Source organism: Trichomycterus rosablanca, chromosome 8, assembly GCF_030014385.1.
Source record: "Trichomycterus rosablanca isolate fTriRos1 chromosome 8, fTriRos1.hap1, whole genome shotgun sequence".
Classification (NCBI taxonomy): domain Eukaryota; kingdom Metazoa; phylum Chordata; class Actinopteri; order Siluriformes; family Trichomycteridae; genus Trichomycterus; species Trichomycterus rosablanca.
The window spans coordinates 29,818,755-29,841,570 of record NC_085995.1 but is presented as its reverse complement, the minus strand read 5'-3'; the positions used below and the strand labels follow the sequence as shown (position 1 = coordinate 29,841,570).

At 39.0% G+C, this 22,816-nt stretch overlaps 2 protein-coding genes across 3 annotated transcripts; one reads left to right on the top strand and one right to left on the bottom strand.

Moving 5' to 3' along the window:
- Nucleotides 1–1,955: 1,955 nt before the first annotated feature.
- ints5 (integrator complex subunit 5) lies at nt 1,956–6,927 on the bottom strand. The gene is made up of 2 exons (XM_063000001.1): nt 6,851–6,927; nt 1,956–5,324 (listed from the first exon to the last, which is right to left on the bottom strand). Exons 1-2 carry the CDS (start codon nt 6,925–6,927, stop codon nt 2,327–2,329), a joined length of 3,075 nt encoding a protein of 1,024 aa, XP_062856071.1. The 3' UTR covers nt 1,956–2,326.
- A 4,894-nt stretch (nt 6,928–11,821) lies between these two features.
- LOC134319020 (phospholipase A and acyltransferase 4-like) lies at nt 11,822–19,129 on the top strand. Of its 2 annotated transcripts, none has more exons than XM_063000000.1 (5): nt 11,822–11,919; nt 12,987–13,040; nt 14,038–14,146; nt 15,754–16,022; nt 17,802–18,032. In XM_063000000.1, the coding sequence occupies exons 2-5, from the start codon at nt 13,026–13,028 to the stop codon at nt 17,841–17,843; spliced, it is 435 nt and encodes a 144-aa protein (XP_062856070.1). In that variant the 5' UTR covers nt 11,822–11,919; nt 12,987–13,025; the 3' UTR covers nt 17,844–18,032. The 2 variants fall into 2 exon arrangements, with proteins under 2 accessions (XP_062856070.1, XP_062856068.1); XM_062999998.1 differs by lacking the exon at nt 17,802–18,032 and adding an exon at nt 18,662–19,129 and having other exon boundaries at nt 11,827–11,919.
- Nucleotides 19,130–22,816: the final 3,687 nt, after the last annotated feature.

Genomic DNA, 22,816 nt, shown 5'->3' with positions numbered 1-22,816 from the left:
CACAGTCCAAAGACATGCAAGTGAGCATATTAAATATTAAATAATCCATCCATCTATCCATCCTTCCAAATCAAAATCCCTGTCCTGTCCTGTGAACTGATGAAGCTTGTGTGACCAGTAGCTACCTATCTAGTCATGAATGTAACCTAAGTGTGTAAAATATGATGTTAAATCCTAATAAATAAATACTAAAACATCGTAACACTGGCTGATACTGTTTCACTTATGCCAAGTTCACACTACACGACTTTCAAGTTGTTTAGATCACTGTACAGTTCACACTACTACACAACTGGCCTCTTGTAATCGGGAAACTTATAAGCCGTTGTGGTTTTCACACTACACGACTTACCATCAGGAGGAATCACAGATGAGTCTATCTGGTCTCTCAAACTACGTTCTGTCATGAAAACACACTCGAGAAGTGACGGGGTTTAACTATACTACGTCCAAAAATGCATGTCAACAAGCAGCGATGTGTAGCGTAAAAGCAAGAAGGAAAAATAAATAAATCTGGGTGAAGGACTGTGTTTGGCTGCGTGGCCAGCAGTGACTGTCTGTTCTGCAGAGAGAGTTGGATGTCAAATAAATATTTTTGCAATGGAACGTTGGTATTATGGTCTTTAAGTGACGGTCTTTATCCATTTCATTAGTTTATATTCCTGCTTTTATGTTTACAGCCCTGGCAGCCCCTCTTCACATGCCTATGCTTATAATGTAATTGGTATAGCGGGGTGGTGTAGCAGGTAGTGGAAAAGCATGGCGACTGCATGGTCCTAGATTCAATCTTTAGATTTAGCTTAACATTTGTGTACAATACCTGTTTGCACATTGGCATACTTGAATACTGCATACTCCATCCATATGTAATGCACAGTCTATTCTTCTTCACAGATGTATGCAGGCCAGTGTGAATAAATGAAAACTGAATTAAGCAATATGTGAGATTTATGATGAGAGGCATGGTGACAGCATGAAATACTGCTGCAGTGTTGCTTTTAGGGTTCCAGGTTCAGTCCTCTGCTTTGATTATTGCATAGAGATTACCATGCTCCTACAACATCTGGGTACTGATTTACTTCTACTTGCCAAGAGCACACCAGTGGATGAATGGTCTCCTTAACTAACCTTGTTTGTAAGAAAGTGGGAATAAGTGAGTGGTTGATTTCCTGTAATGAACTGGCACTCAGGCTAGTGTGGAAGTCTTAAATCAGTAGGCCAAACTCTCACCCTCTTGAATCAAATAAAGCTTTAGCTGTTGAAAACAAATGTAAACTACCATTTTCAACATACAATGGCAATCAATAATGACCTGTCAGTTAGCAGTTAATTAGCAGCCGAATGACAAATCCAGTTTTGGGTTTAATAGTCAACAATTTGTAAGAAAAAAAGAGAGTCAGACAGAGATAGAAGAATGAGGTGCTTGTGGCCTTTAGTGAAACATGATGGAGGGTCTGCCTTGATTTGGGGCTGCATTCCTGCCAGGGGTGTTTTTAATTATTAATGGGATCATGAATGCTTAAAAGTACAGACAGGTTTTAATTCATCATGCCATTCCTTCTGGAAAGCGCTTGATTGAGAATGGTTTTATTTTTCAGCATGATCTCAAGCACACTACTAACACAGTAAAATCATGTTTGGAGAAAAAACTGCTGATAAAACACTGATAGTCATGGACTGGCCTTACCACAGTCCAGACCTGAATATTATAGAGGCAGGATGGGATCACTTAACATAAACATTAACATAAAACCTTCAGAAAACTTCAGAACAGTCTTCCCAAAAGAGTTCAACATCTAGTGCCAAGGGAGATCAGACTAAATACTGACTTTTGCTAAAACAACGAAGCTAGTGATGACCTAGAACTTTGACAGTACTGTATATTACACACAAGAACTACACATCTACTACACAAAATAACAAAAGTGAAAGTTTTTTTTATTTTTGTATCCAACAATTATGAAGTTAGTTATGTACAGTTTATAGTCGAATCTTAAACTATGCTATTACCTAAACAAAACACACATTAAAATTACAATACAAAAGCTATTATACAGTTATATGATCAAATTTATGTTCAAACTTTGATAAGGTTTTGTCACAGAGAACTTTTCTATCCCATTTTAACTTTTCTCTTCCATGTATTTACTGGAAAAAATCAATTCAAACATTTAATTTGGACTTTTTGGAGTTTATCTGTATACCATCCCCTCAAAAAATCTGATTTACCATTAACAGTGGTGGAGAATTACAAGGTGGAACAAAAAATCAGTACCCCAGAACCTCACTGTACAATAAAAGGTTTGAAACAACAAACTTCAGGTTGCTAGACCTGAAACCTCCAACATAAGTGTCCGAGCCGGTCAATGTTCTTATGAAGCACACTGTGTATTGGTGCAGTGTAACGTGCTACATCCCCGTCTCGAGAGAAATCTCGGAAAAACACTCCTTTCTCAGCACTAAATGTAAACTTTTGAGGCATAGGGCTGTTTCCACGCATGTACTCCCAGACCCCAAGCAGCAAAAGCCTGACCTCAAATGGTGACAGATGAGGGAAGACCTCATGGATGTTACTTAGTACTGGGGGCAGAAGCTGACCCTCTCCCATACAGGACACTAGCAAACAGGAAGCCTGAAGATGCCAGGGGGAATCTAGTACTGAGGACTCGCGTGAAGCCTCCCACTGGACCAAGAGTGTGGCCAGGAGGCCTCTGAGTACAGCAGAGCAATAGCAGAGTGCTGGGCGTCCAGCAGCGATCACTCGAAGAAGATGGAACAACACAGGATTGGCCTTAAAACATTGGCAGATGTGAATGTCTCTCTCAACCGTAGTCTTTGTGTGCTCCTCAGGTGGCCAGGAAATTTCTCCATTTGCAACATCTGGGCAAACATTCTCCACTAAAGCTACTGCAATAACCTTGGCAGCTTCAGCGTTGACTGGAGAAGGCTCTTCATGAACACCCTCGCCCGCCTGAGATTTCCGGCCATTGCCTGATCCATTATTGCCACTCCCTCCTCCACCAGAACTGCAACACTGGACTGTGACGGCAAGCAAAGTCTGTATGTTCAGGCTAACTTTATCAGGGTCAGACTGGTAAGAGGTCTGAGGAGGTTTCAGACCCTTTCCAATCACCCCAGCATGGAACACAGACCACACACTACCAGAGAAGTTAACAGTAGTACCAAATTTACAGTTGATGTCTAGCAATGATGCACCTAAATCTGGATCTTGATTGGGTGTGAAGTAACTGTTTTCACCCGGGTTTTCTTTCTGACCCCCAAACAGATCCATGTTGCTTTCTTGTAAGGCTCCCTCCACAAGCTGCTGCAGTACAATTTTGAGTGTCAGGGATGAGTAAGCTGCCAGGTTGGACAGCAAGCACATGGAGTATCCAACTGCCTCTTCACCACTCTGACCTCCGACCTTTAGCATTTCTCCCCGTCGTCGTAAAGCTATGAAGAAATGGGCCACTGCCGACCGCGATATGAGTAGCGAATGAGCTGGCGAGCAAGCTTTTGGAATCTGGCTGCAACACAAGAGGCGAGCGGCTGCTCTTGATACAGTGGCATCATTGTGAAGTAACAGTTGACAGAAATCGTGCAGGTGGCTGGAAACAGCAGTGCCAACTTGTGCTGCCATTGAACTTCCAGCTGTTGCACTGGCTGATTTGCCGTCTTCTTCCTGGCTCTGCACTGCTGTAGCCAGGTTGTTCAGGAGTCGTGCTAACTCTCTACTGTTCAGGTTTTGGGTGTGGATCTGAGCAACGCAGCGTGTGACAGCTTGTGCAAGTAATCTGGGAATAGAAGAAGAAAGTGTAGAGTAGAGTTGTGAGGCTAAGGCAAGCTCCTCGGGGTTCCTGGCCTGGGTTAGCAGCTGACAGAGGGTTTCTGTGGCCACACTAGGACCACCATATACAGACAGCAGACACAGCAGTTGATGTAGCCATAGGTGCCTTTTCCTTTCAAGCCTAAGTGTCTCAGCACAAAGCTCACCAACATGAGCCTGCAGTTCCTCAAGAAATGGGATCACACGTGGCATTGCAATGGAGCTGGAGTGTGAATATGGTTCATCTCCATCAGGCCTGTTGTACACAAGCTTGTGGAGATGCAATAGGAGCATCTGGAGAAGACGATCACAAGCTTCGCGTACACCGTCATGTGGTGAAGGTGTGGGCCCTGATATGATCACAGAGGCTGGGGTAGCAGTATCTGCAAGAAACCGCAGCACCCGTGCTCCACCTGCAGGGCTCTGACTGATGAGGTGCACTGCTAGGCCCAACATGTTTTCTACCTCCTCCCTGGGTAAACCCTGAAACTGAGACTGGAGTTGAAGTAGCAAAGGTGGCCGAAGGATCTCCACCAGCTCGACTGCCACAGCTCCAAGCAAAACCGGTGAAAGAGCGGCTAACTGCAGCAGGAAAGGTACGGTAGCTCTGCGGAGATGTTGGGAGCTCTCCCAACCAGCGGCACTTGAAGACAGAGGCACGCTTTGTGGTGGAGGGGACAAACTGTCCTGGAACATTCTAAGAAGTTCTTTTTTAATACTGTCAGAGTGTCTAGAGGCCAAGTGTCCAAGGATACCCACCACAGACCCAATTTTGGGCACTCTGCTGCTTTTGTCTATTGTCTGCTGTTGGGGTGCTTGATCACCTGAAGGACATCCATGTGCAAAAAAGTCTTTGAGTCCACAGGCGAGTACCCTGCTGATGATGGTACCAGGAAAAGCAGAGCCTATATGGGCAACCACCCAATCAAAATGAGGGGAATGCTGTACAGATGTATCCAACAAGGCATCCACACAGGCATCAGGACACCATGCTAACATTGCTGCCAGACACTGGGAGTAACACTCCATTAGGGAGCGAGTGGCAGCACATGTCATCCATAACTGGAGGAGCTCGTTTAGACTGGAGGAGTAAGGAACTGCTCTTCTCCCTGCATGCTTACTGCTCAGCTGCCCAAGCAAGTCAACTGCCCAGGAAGACACCAAAGGTGCCCACGCTTTCGGGTTAAGTTGAATAAATTCAAGCAGGACGGCATGAATCTCTTTAATTACATCCTCCAAGTTAGACACACTGGTATTGGTCCCTGAAGTAGCACCATCTCTTCCACTGTCACTCTCAGCCTCAAGGTCTTGAAAAAAAGCTGCCACATACTCGTCGTAAACCCCCCTCAAGTGCTCCAGAACAGCACCTCTGCAAGCTGGGACAGTGCGGAGAAGACGTACAGCACAGCGGGCATGGTCCCGAACGGTGAGTTTACGACCTTGCGTCTGGTCAACACCACTGATGAATGCTTTTATTTCCAATGCAAGCTCCTGAGGACTACAAAAGAAAAAGAACATACATTATTAGGAGAGGTTTTTAAGAAGATATTTAATATTTGAATAAATAGTAACACTATTCCAAGAAAAACTTTAAGCATATAGGTAAAAGACAAAAAGATCTTGAATTTAATTGTGGTATCCACACTGGATGAAAGCAATGAAACATACCGTACAATGGTAAGCCACATTGACAAATTGTCCAAAAGCTGTTTACTACTAATTAACAGGAACAGTCATGTAGGGCTATTTTATTGGCAGACAGAGCAATACAACGTCATTGCTTTAAAATAATTGCATTGCTTTTCCTCAAAACCATTTATAAGACAAAAAGCCAAAAAAACTCAACAATGTTATTGTGTTTTATCAAACAGGGGGTGCATAAGTATAACTGTTAGACTGATTTACTTAGTTTTCTATAACAAGAAGCCTGAAGATGCCAGAGAGAATCCAGTACTGAGGACTCTCGTGAAGCCTCCCACTGGACCAAGAGTGTGGCCAGGAGGCCTCTGAGTACAGCAGAGCAACAGCATAGTGCTGGGCGTCCAGCAGTGACCACTCAAAAAGATGGAACAACACAGGATTGGCCTTAAAACATCGGCAGATGTGAATGTCTCTCTCAACAGTAGTCTTTGTGTGCTCACATTTCACATTTTCAGCATTTAGCAGACGCTTTTATCCAAAGCGACTTACAGTACTGTGACAGTATACAATCTAAGCAATTGCAGGTTAAGGGCCTTGCTCAAGGGTCCAACAGTGACAACCTAACAGTGGTGTGGCTTGAACCAGTGACCTTTTTATTACTAGTCCTGTACCTTAACCACTATGCTACAACTGCTCCTCAGGTGGCCAGGACATTTCTCCAATCGCTACATCTGGGCAAACATTCTCCACCAAAAATACTGCAATAATCTTGGCAGCTACAGCGTTGACTTGAGAGGTCTTCATCAGAATCAGAATATCAGAATATCTTTATTGTCATTATACCGGGTATAACGAAATTAAGGTGCAATACTCTCTAGTGTTATGAACAATAAACAATACATTAAAAAACTAGAATTTACAAAAATAACTTAAGTTTACAGAACTAGAATTTACAAAAACTACCAAAATGTACAGAATTTCATGACAAAACTCAATGTTATTGTGTTTTATCAAACAAGGGGTACACAACTTTAATTGTTAGACTTACTTAACTAATCTTGTAGTGTCATTACTGCAGTTGAAGTTTATAATGAAACTGCAGAATATTTATGATTATAATACCTCGTTTTTGCCATCATTTATGGTTTTGGGATACTGCACAGCCTTTTCATGTTCAAAAAAAGTGTCAAGCATGACTTTTTCATTTAAAAATGTCAAATTAAGAATCATTTCAGAGTAATATAAACATGTGTTTACTTATGAAGCTTTGTGAAGTTGTGCGTATAGTTATTACTTTTACATTTAGATTAGAGCTTTGATTGGTGAGTGTTTGTATATTCTCAGGCAGTAGAAGCTGGAGTAAAGGAGGAATCCTGCTCTTACCTGTAGTTATTGTGAGGAGTGTGACACTGAGAGCTCTGCATCGCTGATAAACCATTTCCATCAAACATAGCACACATTGTTTACACCCTCAAATCAATCACAGCATTAACAACCTTCACTTCATATAATTCAACTGTAATAATGCATCAGTGACAGAAATCTAACAACAAAACAAGTCAAACGCTCGTGTGGGTAAATGACAGACGATTAAAAACGGAAGTTCATGTGCACTTTCTCAGTGGTTTTGACTTGTGTCTGGTACAAGCGCCCTCTGCTGATCCGGAGTCTGTGAGCGACTAAAAGAGCCGCTAGGAATTTTTGACCCCCTGACTAAAATGTCATGCACTGGACCGCCTGATTAACCACAACAATTCACTTCAAGACTTTTAATAACTTACATAAAAAAATGAAAACGAAGAATAATATTATTCTTTATATTATTTATAAATATTATTATTATTGTTATTATTATTATTATTAATTATTATTATTATTATTATTATTATATTGTGGCGCCGGCGAGCAGGAAGGATAGCGTCAGGGCCGCAAGTGAGCTGCCTTTAGCAGTTCATTCAGTGGTTTAGGTACAGACACCCATTCATACAGACACCCATTCATACAACAGACAAACATTTAAGCTACTTACCCAACCCTCACCGCAGCCACCCCACTCCCAACAACAGGATACACGGCTACGGTGAGCTTAGACACCACTGCCGCAAGGCTTTCTGGGTAAAGCCTGTGCCGACGCTACACTGCCCCCTCCCTAATGGTCAACCGTCCCGGTGACCTACTCACCAGCGTCCACTGGGTGGCTCCTCGGCCAGACCACACCCCATTACACTGCCGAGCCGCTCTTCCACCCACTGCTGGACTGGGCACCCTACCCCTACAGCCACCTGGGCTAGCGCACTCAGACAGACCGGACATATTGGCCCACTGTACCACCAGAGCCACCCAAATGCCACAATCCCACTTCTGACACCAATGTGGCGCCGGCGAGTAGGAAGGAGAGCGTCAGGGCCGCAAGTGAGCTGCCTTTGGCAGTTCATTCAGCGGTTTAGGGACAGACACCCATTCATACACACATACATTCATACAACAGTCAAACATTTAAGCTACTTACCCAACCCTCACCGCAGCCACCCCACTCCCAACAACGGGATACACGGCTACGGTGAGCTTAGACACCACTGGTGGTTTTCTGGGTAAAGCCTGTGCCGACGCTACACTATTATTATTATTATATTATTATTATTATTATTATTATAAATAAATAAATATTATTTATTGTATTTACAAGAAGGCAAAACACGTTTTTGAATTTTTTGTAAATTTAATTATTTACAAATTAAATATTTAGACTACAAATAAGTAATATTAGGTTTTTTTTTTTGCAAAGCCATTATTAACTACAGATTTAGGACAAGGTTGTAGTCATTAATTGAACATTGGGGGGGGGCAAATCTGCAGGGGGTGGGGAAGGAACACAATGGTAACACTGACAGATCCTAACAAAGCTAGACAGTGGAATATGTTTTTTTTATATTTTTTACTAAGTATATTGTGGGACATTTTGAGCATATCTGAATATTGTGATTACAGCCTTAATTTAAAATGTCTACAGGTTTAAGATTGCCCCATTTCTCAAGCTTACAGTTGTTTTTTGGGCGGCTTAGTGGGTAGCACTGTCGCCTCACAGCAAGACGGTCCTGGCTTCGATCCCCACGTGGGGCGGTCCGGGCCCTTTCTGTGTGGAGTTTGCATGTTCTCCCCATGTCTGCGTGGCTTTCTAGTCCTGACATGCAAGTGAGGTGAATTGGAGATACAGAATTGTCCATGTTTGACATTAAACTTGTAAATTGATGAATCTTGTGTAACGAGTAACTGCAGTTTGTCATGAATGTAACCAAAGTGTGTAAAACATGACGTTAAAATCCTAGTAAATACTAATACACAGGGGCAGCTCGTTCCTTAGGGTGATCGGGCGACGCACCACCAAAGGGCGAAAGGGAAGAAATTTTTCTATCACAGCTGTGACTGTTCTGGACAGTCTGTCTTGAGGTTCTGAATGGGTTCCAGGAGGGCACGCACTTACGTGCTTGTGTCACACGTAACCTGGTGTCGCGATCTCGTCACCATGACTACCATCACCTCAGTTCGGAGCAACTCCATCATGTAATCAGGATAAATTAGCAACTTAAGAATTAGGGCCACCCAGACCAAATTTAAACATCAAATATCTACAAAGGGGAGGAAATCATATAAGTTACAAGTAAATTAGAAGTAAGTAATGTAATTTTTAAATTGTAAATTGTGATTGCACTTATTGTATCTCCCCAATTGTTTAATTGTACTTCTTTATTCATTGCACATCAGCCCCGATGCCAATCTTTATTCTGGATCTGCTGCACCTGAAATAAAATGCTATCTGATGAAGACTGAATTAAACTGTTAGTTTGAAGCCTTTACTTAATTTTATGATTAATGGTAAAGCTGGTCTCTCTCCATGTTCAAAGTTATTTGTGAGGGCAAACTGACAGATGACTTAAGATGTTAATTATTTAAGCTTTAATTTACCCATTGAACGGGTCACCTTGGCCATCATCGCAACAATTGCCCCCCTGAGAGATTTGGCAGGAGCCGCCACTGCTAATAAATCACGGAATTATTTAGTTTGTTTGTTTAATAGGATTTTAACGGCATGGTTTACACCTTGCCCACATTTATGACAGGAACGGTAGTCACTCACCACACAAGGCCCATCAGTTTACAATTTTACATCGAACACAGTCATGGACAATTTAGTGTCTCCAATTCACCTCACTTGCATGTCTTTGGACTGTGGGAGGAAACCGGAGCACCAGCAGGAAACCCATGCAGACACGGGGAGAACATGCAAACTCCACACAGAAAGGACCCACCTGGGGCTCGAACCCAGGACCTTCTTGCTGTGAGGCGACCCTGAATTATTTAGTAAGGGATGGTGACTTTTTGAAGTTTTGAGCATTAATATCTGTGGTGGAATACATGCACTTGGAAACATGTTTATATTGCGACTAACAGTAAAACATGTGAACAGACCAGATAAGCTCGATGTTTCATGCTGACTTCTTCTCTCAGTCCTCCGACACTGTTCCTCTAAACCAGGGGTCATCAAACTACGGCCCGCTGCTTTAATTTGACCGGCCCCTTTAACCACAGCAGCAATACATGTTGTCTGGCCATCTTCGAACTCACAGTATTATAACGGGGGGAAAATAACAGAAGGAAACAAAAATGGCCACAGCGATCCAACGGGTGGCGCTCCAATCATGAGGGGAGTGATTGGCGCATCAATAGAGAGATGAGTGACCGCAGCCACTGAACTGTGTTGTGGGATTTCGTTATGAAAATCATCGTGTCCTGTGTTAATTTCATTAAAGCTAATTCTTTTAACTACAGGCAGTTTCAGGAATTCTTGTCTGAGCTGAAGATGTGCTTTACTGAGATCCGCTGGAAACACCTTAAATCTCCAACCAGATCCAGACTCACTGATCAACATTTATTAGCTATGTTGACTACTGCGGTAAAGTTAGTTTTATATTCGACATTCGTTTAACATTCGCCATTCCGATCTATATAAATGGTTCAAAAAACACCTAACACCTACTTATTTTACGAATTCTTGCACAGATTTAAGTGGACAACATACTACAAAAGCTATTTTATAATAATTTTAAGGTTAAATGTATTTATTTAAAGAAAGATTAAAATGAAACCGCTTAGGGAGCGTCATCAAACTAACAGAAAAACGTAGGAAACATTTACTGTGCACTTATTACAGAGAAAAAAATCCATTAAAGTCTTGTAATGTATTCATGGATTCATGTCAATCTATTTTTTATAAACACAAATTATTGTATCTCACAACCTACAAACCTTGTTTTATAGATACTGTTTTTATATGTCATTTATTTTAATTTAGAATTAAGATTAATAAATCCATGATATTTTGATATTGGAGACAAATAAATCTTTTCAACTATGATATGATTTAATATAATTAACCCAAACTATTTTTATTATACACATATTAATGTCCCTCACATCCTACAAACCTTCTTTTTCAAATAATACTTTTATTTTTAATTTATTTTAATTTATAGTTTATATCAATGCATACGTAATAAGTGTGTATAAGAGATAAATCTATTAAACTCTTACATGATTTAATATAATTAAACCAAACTATTTTTAACATACACATATTAATGTCCCTCACATCCTACAAAAGTTGTTTTGTAGATACTACTTTTATTTTTAATTTATTTTAATTTATACTTAGGATCAATGAATCCATAATAGTTGTATATTGGAACTAAAGAAATCTATTAAACTCTTACATGATTTAATATAATAAACCCAAACTATTTTTAATATACACATATAAATGTCCCTCACAACCTACAAAACTTGTTTTTTAAATAATAATTTTATTTTTTAATTTATTTTAATTTATACTTAAGATCAAAGAAAACCATAATACTTTTATATTGGAACTACACAAATCTATTAAACTCTGATATCATTTAATACAATAAACCCAAACTATTTTTATTATACACATTCTAATGTCCCTCACATCCTACAAAAGTTATTATGACTGGCAGTAACAAATATGGAACCTGACGCTTACTCTCGTCAGGCAAAAGCAGGCTCACAGTTCACACTGATTTTTTAAGGAAACACTGTATGAGGTAGGATAATGGAAATTATTAAAATAAATAACATTTCTGCATTACCATTACGAAGTACAATTATACAGAGCACAGACAATACATCCAGTATACATAGTAAATAGCTTTTTTTGGGTGTGTTTACTATTTCACCTGCGGTCCGGCCCCCCGAAACACTGAAGAGCAGTAATCTGACCCTTTGGTTAAAAAGTTTGAGGACCCCTGGTCTAAACAAACATAGCGGCTGATCAGCTGATCTGTGACGTTTGACGCTAATACAAACGAGTACGCGTGTGAGTTTTAGTGCAGAAAATCGGAGCTGCTCCATCACACAGTTGTGGACGTGTCGTGGTAAGTCGTCTCATATTTTATCTTTTTTTTTGTTTGAATTTATGCTTTTGTTAAATACAAGATTCGCTAATTATCTAGTTTGTTAATTACATAGGTTTGCATTGCCACATCGCTTGGCAATAGTTTTGAGCGCTGAGTTGTTTACATTGGTCTAAAGTTAAAGCAGCTCTACTTTCTGAATGTGTTCTGTGAGGCGTTTTAAACAAGTAGAAACAAATTGGCTTAATGTACAAAAACAACAACAAAACAACACTAAGTTTCTTATATACACTTACCATGTCAAACAATATTTACTACTACGACTCGAAAGATAAACACAATGTTTTTTTTTTCTCTAAAGCGTTTTGTCTGTATTAACCTATAATACAAGGAAAAAACGGCTTAATATGTAACATATATATATATATATATATATATATATGTATATACTGTATGTATATATGTATATATGTATTCTTTATTTATCGTCGCCTTCTATTACCAATGACCCATACATGTAAAACATACAGTACTTTTAACATGCTCTTAACTTTTCCCTCTCTATTATAAATGTATTCTAAAACACGTTATTTGGTCTAAGGTGTTCATTTAGATATGCCATGTTTCACACACTACATAACAATACAGGGCAGTAGTTTTGTAAGGTACTGGACTAGTAAGCAGAAGGTTGCTGGTTTCAAATCCCACCACTGCCTGTTATTCTTTAATTGCTTAGACTGTATCATGTAACTAGCTTTGGATAAAAGCATCTGCAAAATGCTGAAAATGTAAATATAAACAATAAATCCATACAATAGCAGCTCAAACAATAGAGTCTAGATTCGATAACATTATGATCACATTATTCTGAACAGACTCAGTTTGGGCTCAGAGATTTAGTGGGGAAATAAGATTAATACATTTATTAAAGTATAAAAGAATTATTCATACTAGCTGTATGTGTAAAGTAAGCAGCTACAATTAACCATGCATAGCCCATTTATTTGCATTTTCATCATACACCTGTTGTTTGCACCATGTCTCCATTATACATGTACGTATTAAATAGCCTTGTTTGTTTAAAACAGAATGAATGACAAAACCCAAAGACTGTCACCAGCATCACAATGGCACCATCAAAGGTATGTCCTGTTTAGACTTAATAATGCCATATGTATTTTCAAAAATTCCATAAGTTTTTATTAGTCTTCTTTAAAGTAATTTAATAAATACATGACATTTGTGAATGGATGAAAATAAAACTTTTAACATAAGTCAATCATATCATGTAAGTTATTATTAGTAGTAGTATTAGTTCAGGTTGTCCCATTAGCTCAGATCTTCCCATAAAGCTTAATGATGTTAAAGTGATTATTAAGACAACAATAAGCTTCTTCTTCTTTTTTTTTTACGAAACCACTTTTTTTTTACTAAACCAGTAACCACTTAAAAATAGTAAATAAATAATCTTATTAGTATGGAAACATTATCAGATACAAAATGTTTGAACCAAATTGTCATGGCCCTGTAAAATTACTAAATAACTGTCTGACCTAATTTCATTTCACTTTAAAAATGGATGGGAGAGGGGGGGTCGAAGCCCAGAAATGAATTATCGTCATGACGGGCCCAATTCCACCAGGAAACGCTAGGCGCAAGGCAGAAACCTTCTGGACAGGGCGACAATGGTAGACCACTGCGCCACCCAAATGCCCTTCAGACCGAATTATTTCTCTTTTTTTGGAACCTCCACTATACCTGACAGTTCACAGCAGGCATTGGGCATCTGTTTGACGTATCTGCCTACTAAACCATTGTTCAGGGTTCAGGTTATCTGTAAACCAAGTTATGGATTGCTCTACCTTAGTCTCTAATTCAAAAGGTTTTATAATGACAGCCCTGTCATGAATTCTAGTTTTGTGGTGACTTAAAACTTCCTCTTTTTCGGAGACATGCACTTTTTACTAAGTTTACTTTAAAGTTCATGATTGCTTCTGGTCTTCTGCCTTTAATTATGTTTGAAGATTGAGAGGTAGTGTAACATTTGACTATAAAGCTTAGTAGCATGTGTCTTAAACAGTGAATATCCATATTTTTGACAATAGATTTAAGTGCTAATTTATTTATTTTTTATTCTAGTTGGAACAGAAGCCAGAGCCTGGTGACTTGATTGAAATATTTCGTGGTGGTTATCAACACTGGGCAATTTATGTCGGTGAAGGTTACGTCATTCACCTGGCACCACCCTGTGAGTTTATAAAGTTAACTTTAAACCTTATCCAAAGCAATGTGCAATTGTTAATCTATATAATCCAAGCACTTGGGGGCTAAGGGCCTTGCTCAAGGGCACAACAGTGGCACCTTGCAATCTTCAGATTACTAGAGCTACTACTGTGCTTTAACCTCTCGACTTATTCTGTATTATTATTATATTTTATACTATTTATATTATAATTTTGCCTGGTTTAGCAGTTAAAGCAGTGAATAAAAAATAGGTGCAACAAGTGTGTCATAAGACTAAGAAACAATTTTTTTCATGTGCAGAGGACAACTAGTTTATAATGTTATTATACCCAAAACCCACAACCTTAACTGCTTTAATCTCAGGGACAGACACTGCTAAACCTCTGGAGGGTTTAGGGAAATTAGAACTTTTGTAAGAGAAATCATCCAAAGTTTTAGTATGCGGTAAAAATGTGGGTGAAGAATTTAACACATGTACATATTTATATGACAAAAGCATTCCATCAGCCCTGAATTATCCTTAGTATGTTACATTTTTAACATATACATAAAGTCAACTGGAAGGGTATTACCATAAGGAATTAACAGCAGTTCAATATTAACAGACCTTTACTTAGGTGTACTTTAAAGTGCATACAGTTTGTTTTATTATTAGTGTTGCTTAAAGACAGAACTTTGTAAAACCCTCATAAACATTGCTCTGCACACATTACACTTATATATGAAATTCAAAATGGTGCACAAAATCAACATGATCTGCCTTCATTAACTAATGACACATACTGTATATAGACAAAATAAATGATTGTTTGTTTGTTTATTAGAATTTTAATGTCATATTTTACACTTTTTTTACATTCATATCAGGACAGGTAGTCACTGGTTACACAAGATTCATCACAGTTTAGTGTCCGGCACCATCATGGGCGCTTTTGTATCTCCAATTCACATCACTTGCATGTCTTTGGACTGTGGGAGGAAACCAGAGCTCACAGAGAAAACCCATGCAGACAGGGGGAGAACATGTACCTTCACACAGAAAGAACCCAGACAGCTCCACTCGAGAATTGAACCCAGGACCTACTTGCTGTGAGGTGACAGTGCAACCCACCACTCGGTAGAAGAAGCTAAACTTCTTACAGATAGTGAGGTTCAAACCCAAGTTTTGGCTTGCATTGTTTGATTTACATTTGATTTTGTCCATATGCTACTTTAATTAATGAGGGCCATTATTATTCATTTTTAGTAGTTTTTCACCATCCAGGTTATTTAACGTGTTATTTAATGATTTATTTAATAAGACATCAAATAGTGTATAAGTGCATGCATTTAAATGTGCAGTAAATAAATTTGAAAAAGTAAATTCACTTATCCCTGTTTACAAAATCAACAGTATTGTAACATACTGGCTGTAAGCCGATGCGTAATAAAATTGAAGATCAGTTTATTGGCAACAAACAACTGTTTGAAAAAAAACAACCCTAAAAACATTGGGTCTAGAAGACATTTTAGCACTCATCGACAGGGATTTATAGGTTGCTGAAAATGCTTCAGCCCCAAATTACTGCAATAAATGCAATTTGTTCTGTTGTCCCTTTTGTCTCCCTGTAGCTGAGTATGCTGGAGCCGGTCCAAACAGCATTATGTCAGTGATGTGTGATCAGGCCCTGGTAAAGAAGGAACTGCTTTCGGATGTGGTGGGCAATGACCGTTATGAGATCAACAACATGCGAGACGATAAATATGAGCCTCGTTCCATTCCTGTCATCCTTAAGGAGGCACACAGCCTTGTGGGTAAGAAGCTGCCCTACTGCGTGGCCAGAGCAAACTGTGAGCATTTTGTCACCGAGTTGAGATACGGGAAGGCCGAGTCGCGACAGGTACTACACACTCACTCACATTAAAACTCACCTCCAACTTAGTCCAATATGCGCTTACTTCTGATCACCTGTCGGTGTTGGGTTCCCACACACAGCCACATCACGAACGGGGAACCACATTAGGCTCCATGTGATTCCCCCGTTACTCACACAAGCACCTGGACCAGTCTTGGAGGCCACATATCGGCGGTAGTTGGAATAGACCCTGTCTCACCTTCCTGTGAACTTGACTTGTACTTGCAAGTCAAGTTCAAGCAATCCACAGTGGTGTGCTGGCACGTTAGACTGCTGTGCCACCTGAGACAGGTAGAATTTAAGTCTGCATTCTGTTACAGGGCACCACGCGCTTCAATCACTGACACCTAGAGACACTTTTGGGTAGCCACTTTACCTGCTGCACATTTTTGAGAGGTGGGAGGAAACTGGAGTAGCTCAAACAGTTAAATTTGCCAAACTTCTTACAGACCGACTAGACACAAGACTTGGTCCTTTATTGTGCAAAAAATACACTACCTGTTGCACACAATATGTTTAGTTGCTTTAAAATGTGATGATAATTAAGCAATAAGGGTTTTATTAAAGAAGAATAAGATATACTTTATTTGTCATATATACAGTGGTGTTCAAAAAAAATAGCAGTCCAACACCATTAACTTGATAAATCACTGTTTTTAGTAGAAGTGATATTTCTACATAGCAAAAAATTTACTTGAAAGTGTAGTAGAGTAATGACAACAAAACAAACCCAACAATTAGGACATGCATGCCGCTCAGTCTGAGTAATCGAAGCATTGATTGAAAGTGGGTTGTTCAAAATAATAGCAGTGAGGTGTTTAATTGGTGAAGTCATTCATTCTGCAGAAGAACGGGTGTCAATTTTGGCACTTATTTAATTTAGGAGGGTGGCAAATGTTGCACAGGTTGGTCATAGCGCATTTCCTTCTGAAATACTGGGTAAAATGGGCTGTTCCAGACATTGTTCTGATGAACAGTGTACTTTTATTAAAAAGTTGATTGTAGAGGAAAAAACATACAGAGAAGTGCAGCAAATTCTAGGCTTCTCAGCTAAAATGATCTCAAATGCCTTGAAGTGACAACCAAAACCTGAAAGACGCAGAAGGAAGCGTGGAACTACTGTTCGAATGGATCGAAGAATAGCCAGAATGGCAAATACTCAGCCAATGATCACCTCCAGAAAGATCAAGGAACATCTGAAGTTAGCAGTGAGTACAGAAGATGATTAAGTGAAGCCAATTTACCAGCAAGAACTCCTTGCAAAGTCCCGTTGTTAAGATAAAGACGTGTCCTGAATGGGTTCAAATCTGCCAAGGAACACATTGACTGGTGCAAAGAGAAATGGCTCAACATTTTGTGGACTGGTAAAAGCAAAATTGTTCTTTTTGGGTCTAGTGGCCGTAGACAGTATGTCAGACGACCCCCAATCACTGAATTCAAGCCAAAGTTCACTGTGAAGGTAGTAAAGCATGGTGGTACAAAATGATGATATGGGGATGTTTTTCATACCATGGTGTTACGCCTATTTATCACATACGAGGAATCATGGATCAGTTTAAATATATCAGAATACTTGAGGAGATCATGTTGCCCTATGTCAAAGAAGAAATGTCCTTAAAATGGGTGTTTCAACATGACAATGACCCAAACCATCCTGGTTACAGACAAACAAGATTAAGGTAATAGAGTGGCCAGCGCAATCCCCTGACTTCAATCCCATAGAGAACTTGTGGGCTGATATCTGAAACACGTTTTTTTTTTTAGGCAAAACCCAAAAATGCAGAAGAACTGTGGAATGTCGTCTAATCATCCTGGACTGGAATACCTGTTCAGAGGAGCCAGAAGTTGGTCGACTCCATGCAACACAGATCTCAGAAACAATTGTTATGCCACTAAATATTAGTTATTATTAGTTAAATATTAAAGTAAAGTGAAACCTCAAACATTTTTTTCAGTTTATAGATACATTTTTTGAGTTTTTAAAGAAAAATGCTGCACTGCTATTTTTTTGAACAGCCTAATATTCATTTTTCTTAACTTTCTGTAAAGGATTAACACAAACTGGCTACATTTTGTTAATGTTTTGAATTAGAATTGAAAGTGGAGTATTTTCAGTGCATTTGCATTTATGGAAATAAAAGTTATCATAATGATTTTGTGCTTTATTCACTTTTTTCAAACCACTGCTATTTTTTTGAACACTACTGTACATATACAGTTGTACAGTACAATGAAATTCTTTCGTCGCATATCCCTGCTTGTTTGGAAGCTTGGGTCAGAGTGCAGGGTCAGCCATCATACGGCGCCCCTGGAGCAGACAGGGTTAAGGGCCTTGCTCAAGGACCCAACAGCGGCTGCATAGCAGAGCCTGGATTTAAACCGCCAATCTTCCGGTTGATAGCCCAAAGCTCTACCCACTAGGCTACCACTGTCCCAAATTATATTAAACATGCATGGAATTTTCCTCTTGTTACAGGTGCAACAGATAATTTTGATGTATTAAAATGTAATTTGGTTTAAAGAGTTTTGTTAAAAATAAAGAGCCAGCATGAAGTGTCAGTAACTTACACAAAAAAAAATTCTATCAATTAAACGTTACTGCTTTTTCTCTGTAATAATTGCAGGTGCGGCGAGTTGTACAGGTTGGAGCGGTGGTGGGTTTTGCTACGACGATTGTTTTGGGAGCTGCTGCTCTTTATTCATCCATTACTAACTCAAGAGACAAGGAGAAGAAGAGCACAGAGTGAACCCTCAGCTGGGAAGGAGCTAAAAGAATGATCGCTGGCAGGCCTTTCAAAGCTAATCCAAAGCTTATACAATAAACACGTGGAAAGAACACACGTTTTGTACAAAACATGCAGTTTTGTAGTAACCACAAATATTTTGTAGTAACCACTTAATATTTAGTCAATTACAAAGGAATCTTACCTCCTCTGCTACGTTTGGCTAGTAATTTACTGACGATCTGGATAAACTGACCACAGGCAACAGTTTGGATAAATAGTCAGAATTTTTACTCATCTGTTCTTATTTGTATGTAAATAATTGTACTGTTTTGTAACATCTTAAAAAATATTAAAAGTGTGGTGGTTGAGGTATCCTGTCTAAATGTAGTCCTTGTTTAGTTGTAGCAGATTGTATTTTACTACATCTTACAACATTGCTAAAAAGTTAACCAAAAAAGGTTAAAAACAATAGCAATGGTTATGAAAATATTTTTAAAATATGTTAATTGGGATCATGACAACCTTATCTCATGATTATTTGTACTGCAATTACAAATAACATGCAGGTCAGCATTGTTTTGTAATGTATGATAGTGTAAAATAGGATCAAAGTGAAGTTAAATCCAGTAGTTTGAAAAAGCAACCAAATAAGCATGGTCTAAACATTTTCTGTTACTAATAAATAATTATAAAGCAGGTCTAAAAGCAGTGTACCAATGTAAAACATTTACTTTTCATTTGTCGGTGTAGTCTGGCATCCTATGTGTTTCATTTGCTTATGGCTGAAGTGTAGACTTAAAAATCACATCAGTTCTATTGTGTATACATACTGGTATCAACAACTGAAACAAACCATGGCTGATCATATGCCAGCATGAAAGTTTTTTTCCTCACATTGTAAAGATTCCTCAGTGTAAATAAAGCATGATGTGTAAATAGATTGCTAATTTTGGTTACATAGACAAATAATGACAATTAAGAGACCTGGAGTTCTTCTGACAAAAAACGTTTAAGCTCCACAAATCTAAACTAAGCTGATCCGACCTTCAAATAAATACGTTCAGACGAGGTGCCTGAATACTTGTTTTTTAGATGACACATTACAGGTGCATCTCAGTAAATTAGAATATCATCGAAAAGTTAATTTATTTCAGTAATTTAAATCAAAAACTGAAACTCATATATTATATAGATTCATTACACACACAGTGATATCTTTAAAGTGTTGATTTCTTTCAATTTTGATGATTATGACTTACAGCTAATGAAGACCCAAAAGTTAGTATCTCAGAAAATTAGAATATTACATAAGACCAATTTAAAAAAGGATTTTTAATACAGAAATGTTGGTCTACTGAAAAGTATGTACAGTATATGCACTCAGTACTTGGTCAGAGCTGCTTTTGTATGAATTACTGCATCAATGCGGCGTGGCATGAAGGCAATCAGCCTGTGGCACTGCTGAGGTGTTATTTTTCTACATAGTCACCTTCCTTTCCAATGCATTTTTCACAGCATCTTACCATTTTAATCAGCAAGAAATGTTTTAGGTTGAGCATGACCACTGATGCACTGCCGATTTCACATTGTCATTGATGAAAATCTTCTTTCCCTTAAAGCTTGTTTAGGTGGAAATCAGATGGCGCTAAATCCGGACTATAAGCTCTCTCAGACACGACCGGTTACTCCTCCTCCTGCCCTCACCATTTCCAATGAAAAGCGCAGAAACTTTTTGAATATAATTTGCCAGCCTGATAGTCGTACGCTATATTTTAGCTTTCCAGCCTGTTAGCTGTGTAAAAGTCTTCCTTTGGGCCAGAATTCTACTCTGATGAGTAAAGATTAAGGTCTGGAGAATCAGTAGAGTGCTATCAAGCAGCTGTATCTTAAATCACAGATTACTAAACTGTTAATCACTAGGATGTGATTTTGGGTGCAGCCACAATCCCAGCATTAATAAAAATCACCAGATAATGACAGTAAAGCATGAAGCTGCTTCTTGAACACTTCACTAAACAAGATCTATATTTTTTTACACCAGAATCCTGCTGTTTTGTGTTGGTTTATAAAATGTGCATATACAGAATGCTTTTTTATAGTCATTTGAAATTCCCTATTGAAACTGTATATCCACATGCACCACCCCATTGCCCCTTGAGAAGTGTGCAGTAGTCATCGGCTGCTTCTTAATATCGACAGTGGTGGACTCTCACAGAGAGCTGCTTCGCATGAAACCCTGCTCATCTTTCCTACCTCACACTTGTCCAACTGCGCCTGCTGGACGGCATTGGGCAGTTGGGCAGCGTTGAAATTCAAACTCGAGCTGTTAGCGCTAGTAGGCTAGCGTATTAGACCAGCGTGACACCTGAACTCCCAGGACATGGTTGTTTGTTTGTTTATTATGATTTTAACGTCATGTTTTACACACTGGTTACATTCATGACAGAAACGGTAGTTATTCGTTACACAAGATTCATCAGTTCACAAGTTTTTAATGTCAAACACAGTCATGGACAATTTTGTATGTCCAATTAACCTCACATGTTTTTGTACTGTGGGAGGAAACCGGCGCTCCCGGAGGAAACCTGCGCAGACACAGGGAGAACATACAAACTCTACACAGAAAGGACCCGGATAGCGCCACCCACTGCTACCCACTGATCCACCGTGCCCAGGACATGTAGGTTAAAAAACAGTAATTGCGATGAGTTTTAGCTATGGCTTAGGAATTTAATATTTAGTTGGTTTTTTTTCAGCTTTTTTAAACACTTTCCAAAATGAATTTGGGTAACCAAGTCAAGTCCTATGTGTACAAAGTATACTGTATACTCATATATTTAAATAATTTACATACAGTAGTGTTCAAAAAAATAGCAGTCCAACACCATTAACTTGATAAATCACTGTTTTTAGTAGAAGTGATATTTCTACATAGCAAAAAATTCACTTGAAAGTGTAGTAAAGTAATGAAAACAAATCAAACCCAATAATTAGGACATGCATCCCACTCATTCTGAGTAATTGAAGCATTGATTGAAAGGGGGTTGTTCAAAATAATAGCAGTGAGGAGTTCAATTGGTGAAGTCATTCATTCTGCAGAAGAACGGGTGTCAGTTTTGGCCCTTATTTAATTTAGGAGGGTGGCAAATGTTGCACAGGTTGGTCATAGCGCATTTCCTTTTGAAATACTGGGTAAAATGGGTTGTTCCAGACATTGTTCTGATGAACAGCGTACTTTTATTAAATAGTTGATTGTACAGGGAAAAAACATACAGAGAAGTGCAGCAAATTATTGGCTGCTCAGCTAAAATGCCTTAAAGTGACAACCAAAACCTGAAAGATGCAGAAGGAAGCGTGGAACTACTGTTCGAATGGATCAGAGAATAGCCAGAATGGCAAAGGTTCAGCCAATGATCACCTCCAGAAAGATCAAGGAACATCTGAAGTTACCAGTAAGTACAGAAGATGATTAAGTGAAGCCAATTTACCAGCAAGAACTTGCAAAGTCCCGTTGTTAAGAAAAAGACGTGTCCTGAATGGGTTCAAATTTGCCAAGGAACACATTGACTGGTCCAAAGAGAAATGGCTCAACATTTTGTGGACTGGTGAAAGCAAAATTGTTCTTTTTGGGTCTAGTGGCTGTAGACAGTCAGACGACCCTCGATCACTGAATTCAAGCCAAAGTTCACTGTGAAGACAGTAAAGCATGGTGGTACAAAATGATGATATGGGGATGTTTTTCATACCATGGTGTTACGTCTATTTATCACATACGAGGGATCATGGATCAATTTAAATATATCAGAATACTTGAGGAGATCATGTTGCCCTATGTTGAAGAAGAAATGTCCTTAAAATGGGTGTTTCCACATGACAATGACCCAAAACATCTTGGTTACAGACAAACAAGATTGAGGTAATAGAGTGACCAGCCCAATCCCCTGACCTCAATCCCATAGAGAACTTGTGGGCTGACATCTGAAACACGTTTTTTTGAGGCAAAACCCAAAATTGCAGAAGAACTGTGGAATGTAGTCTAATCATCCTGGACTG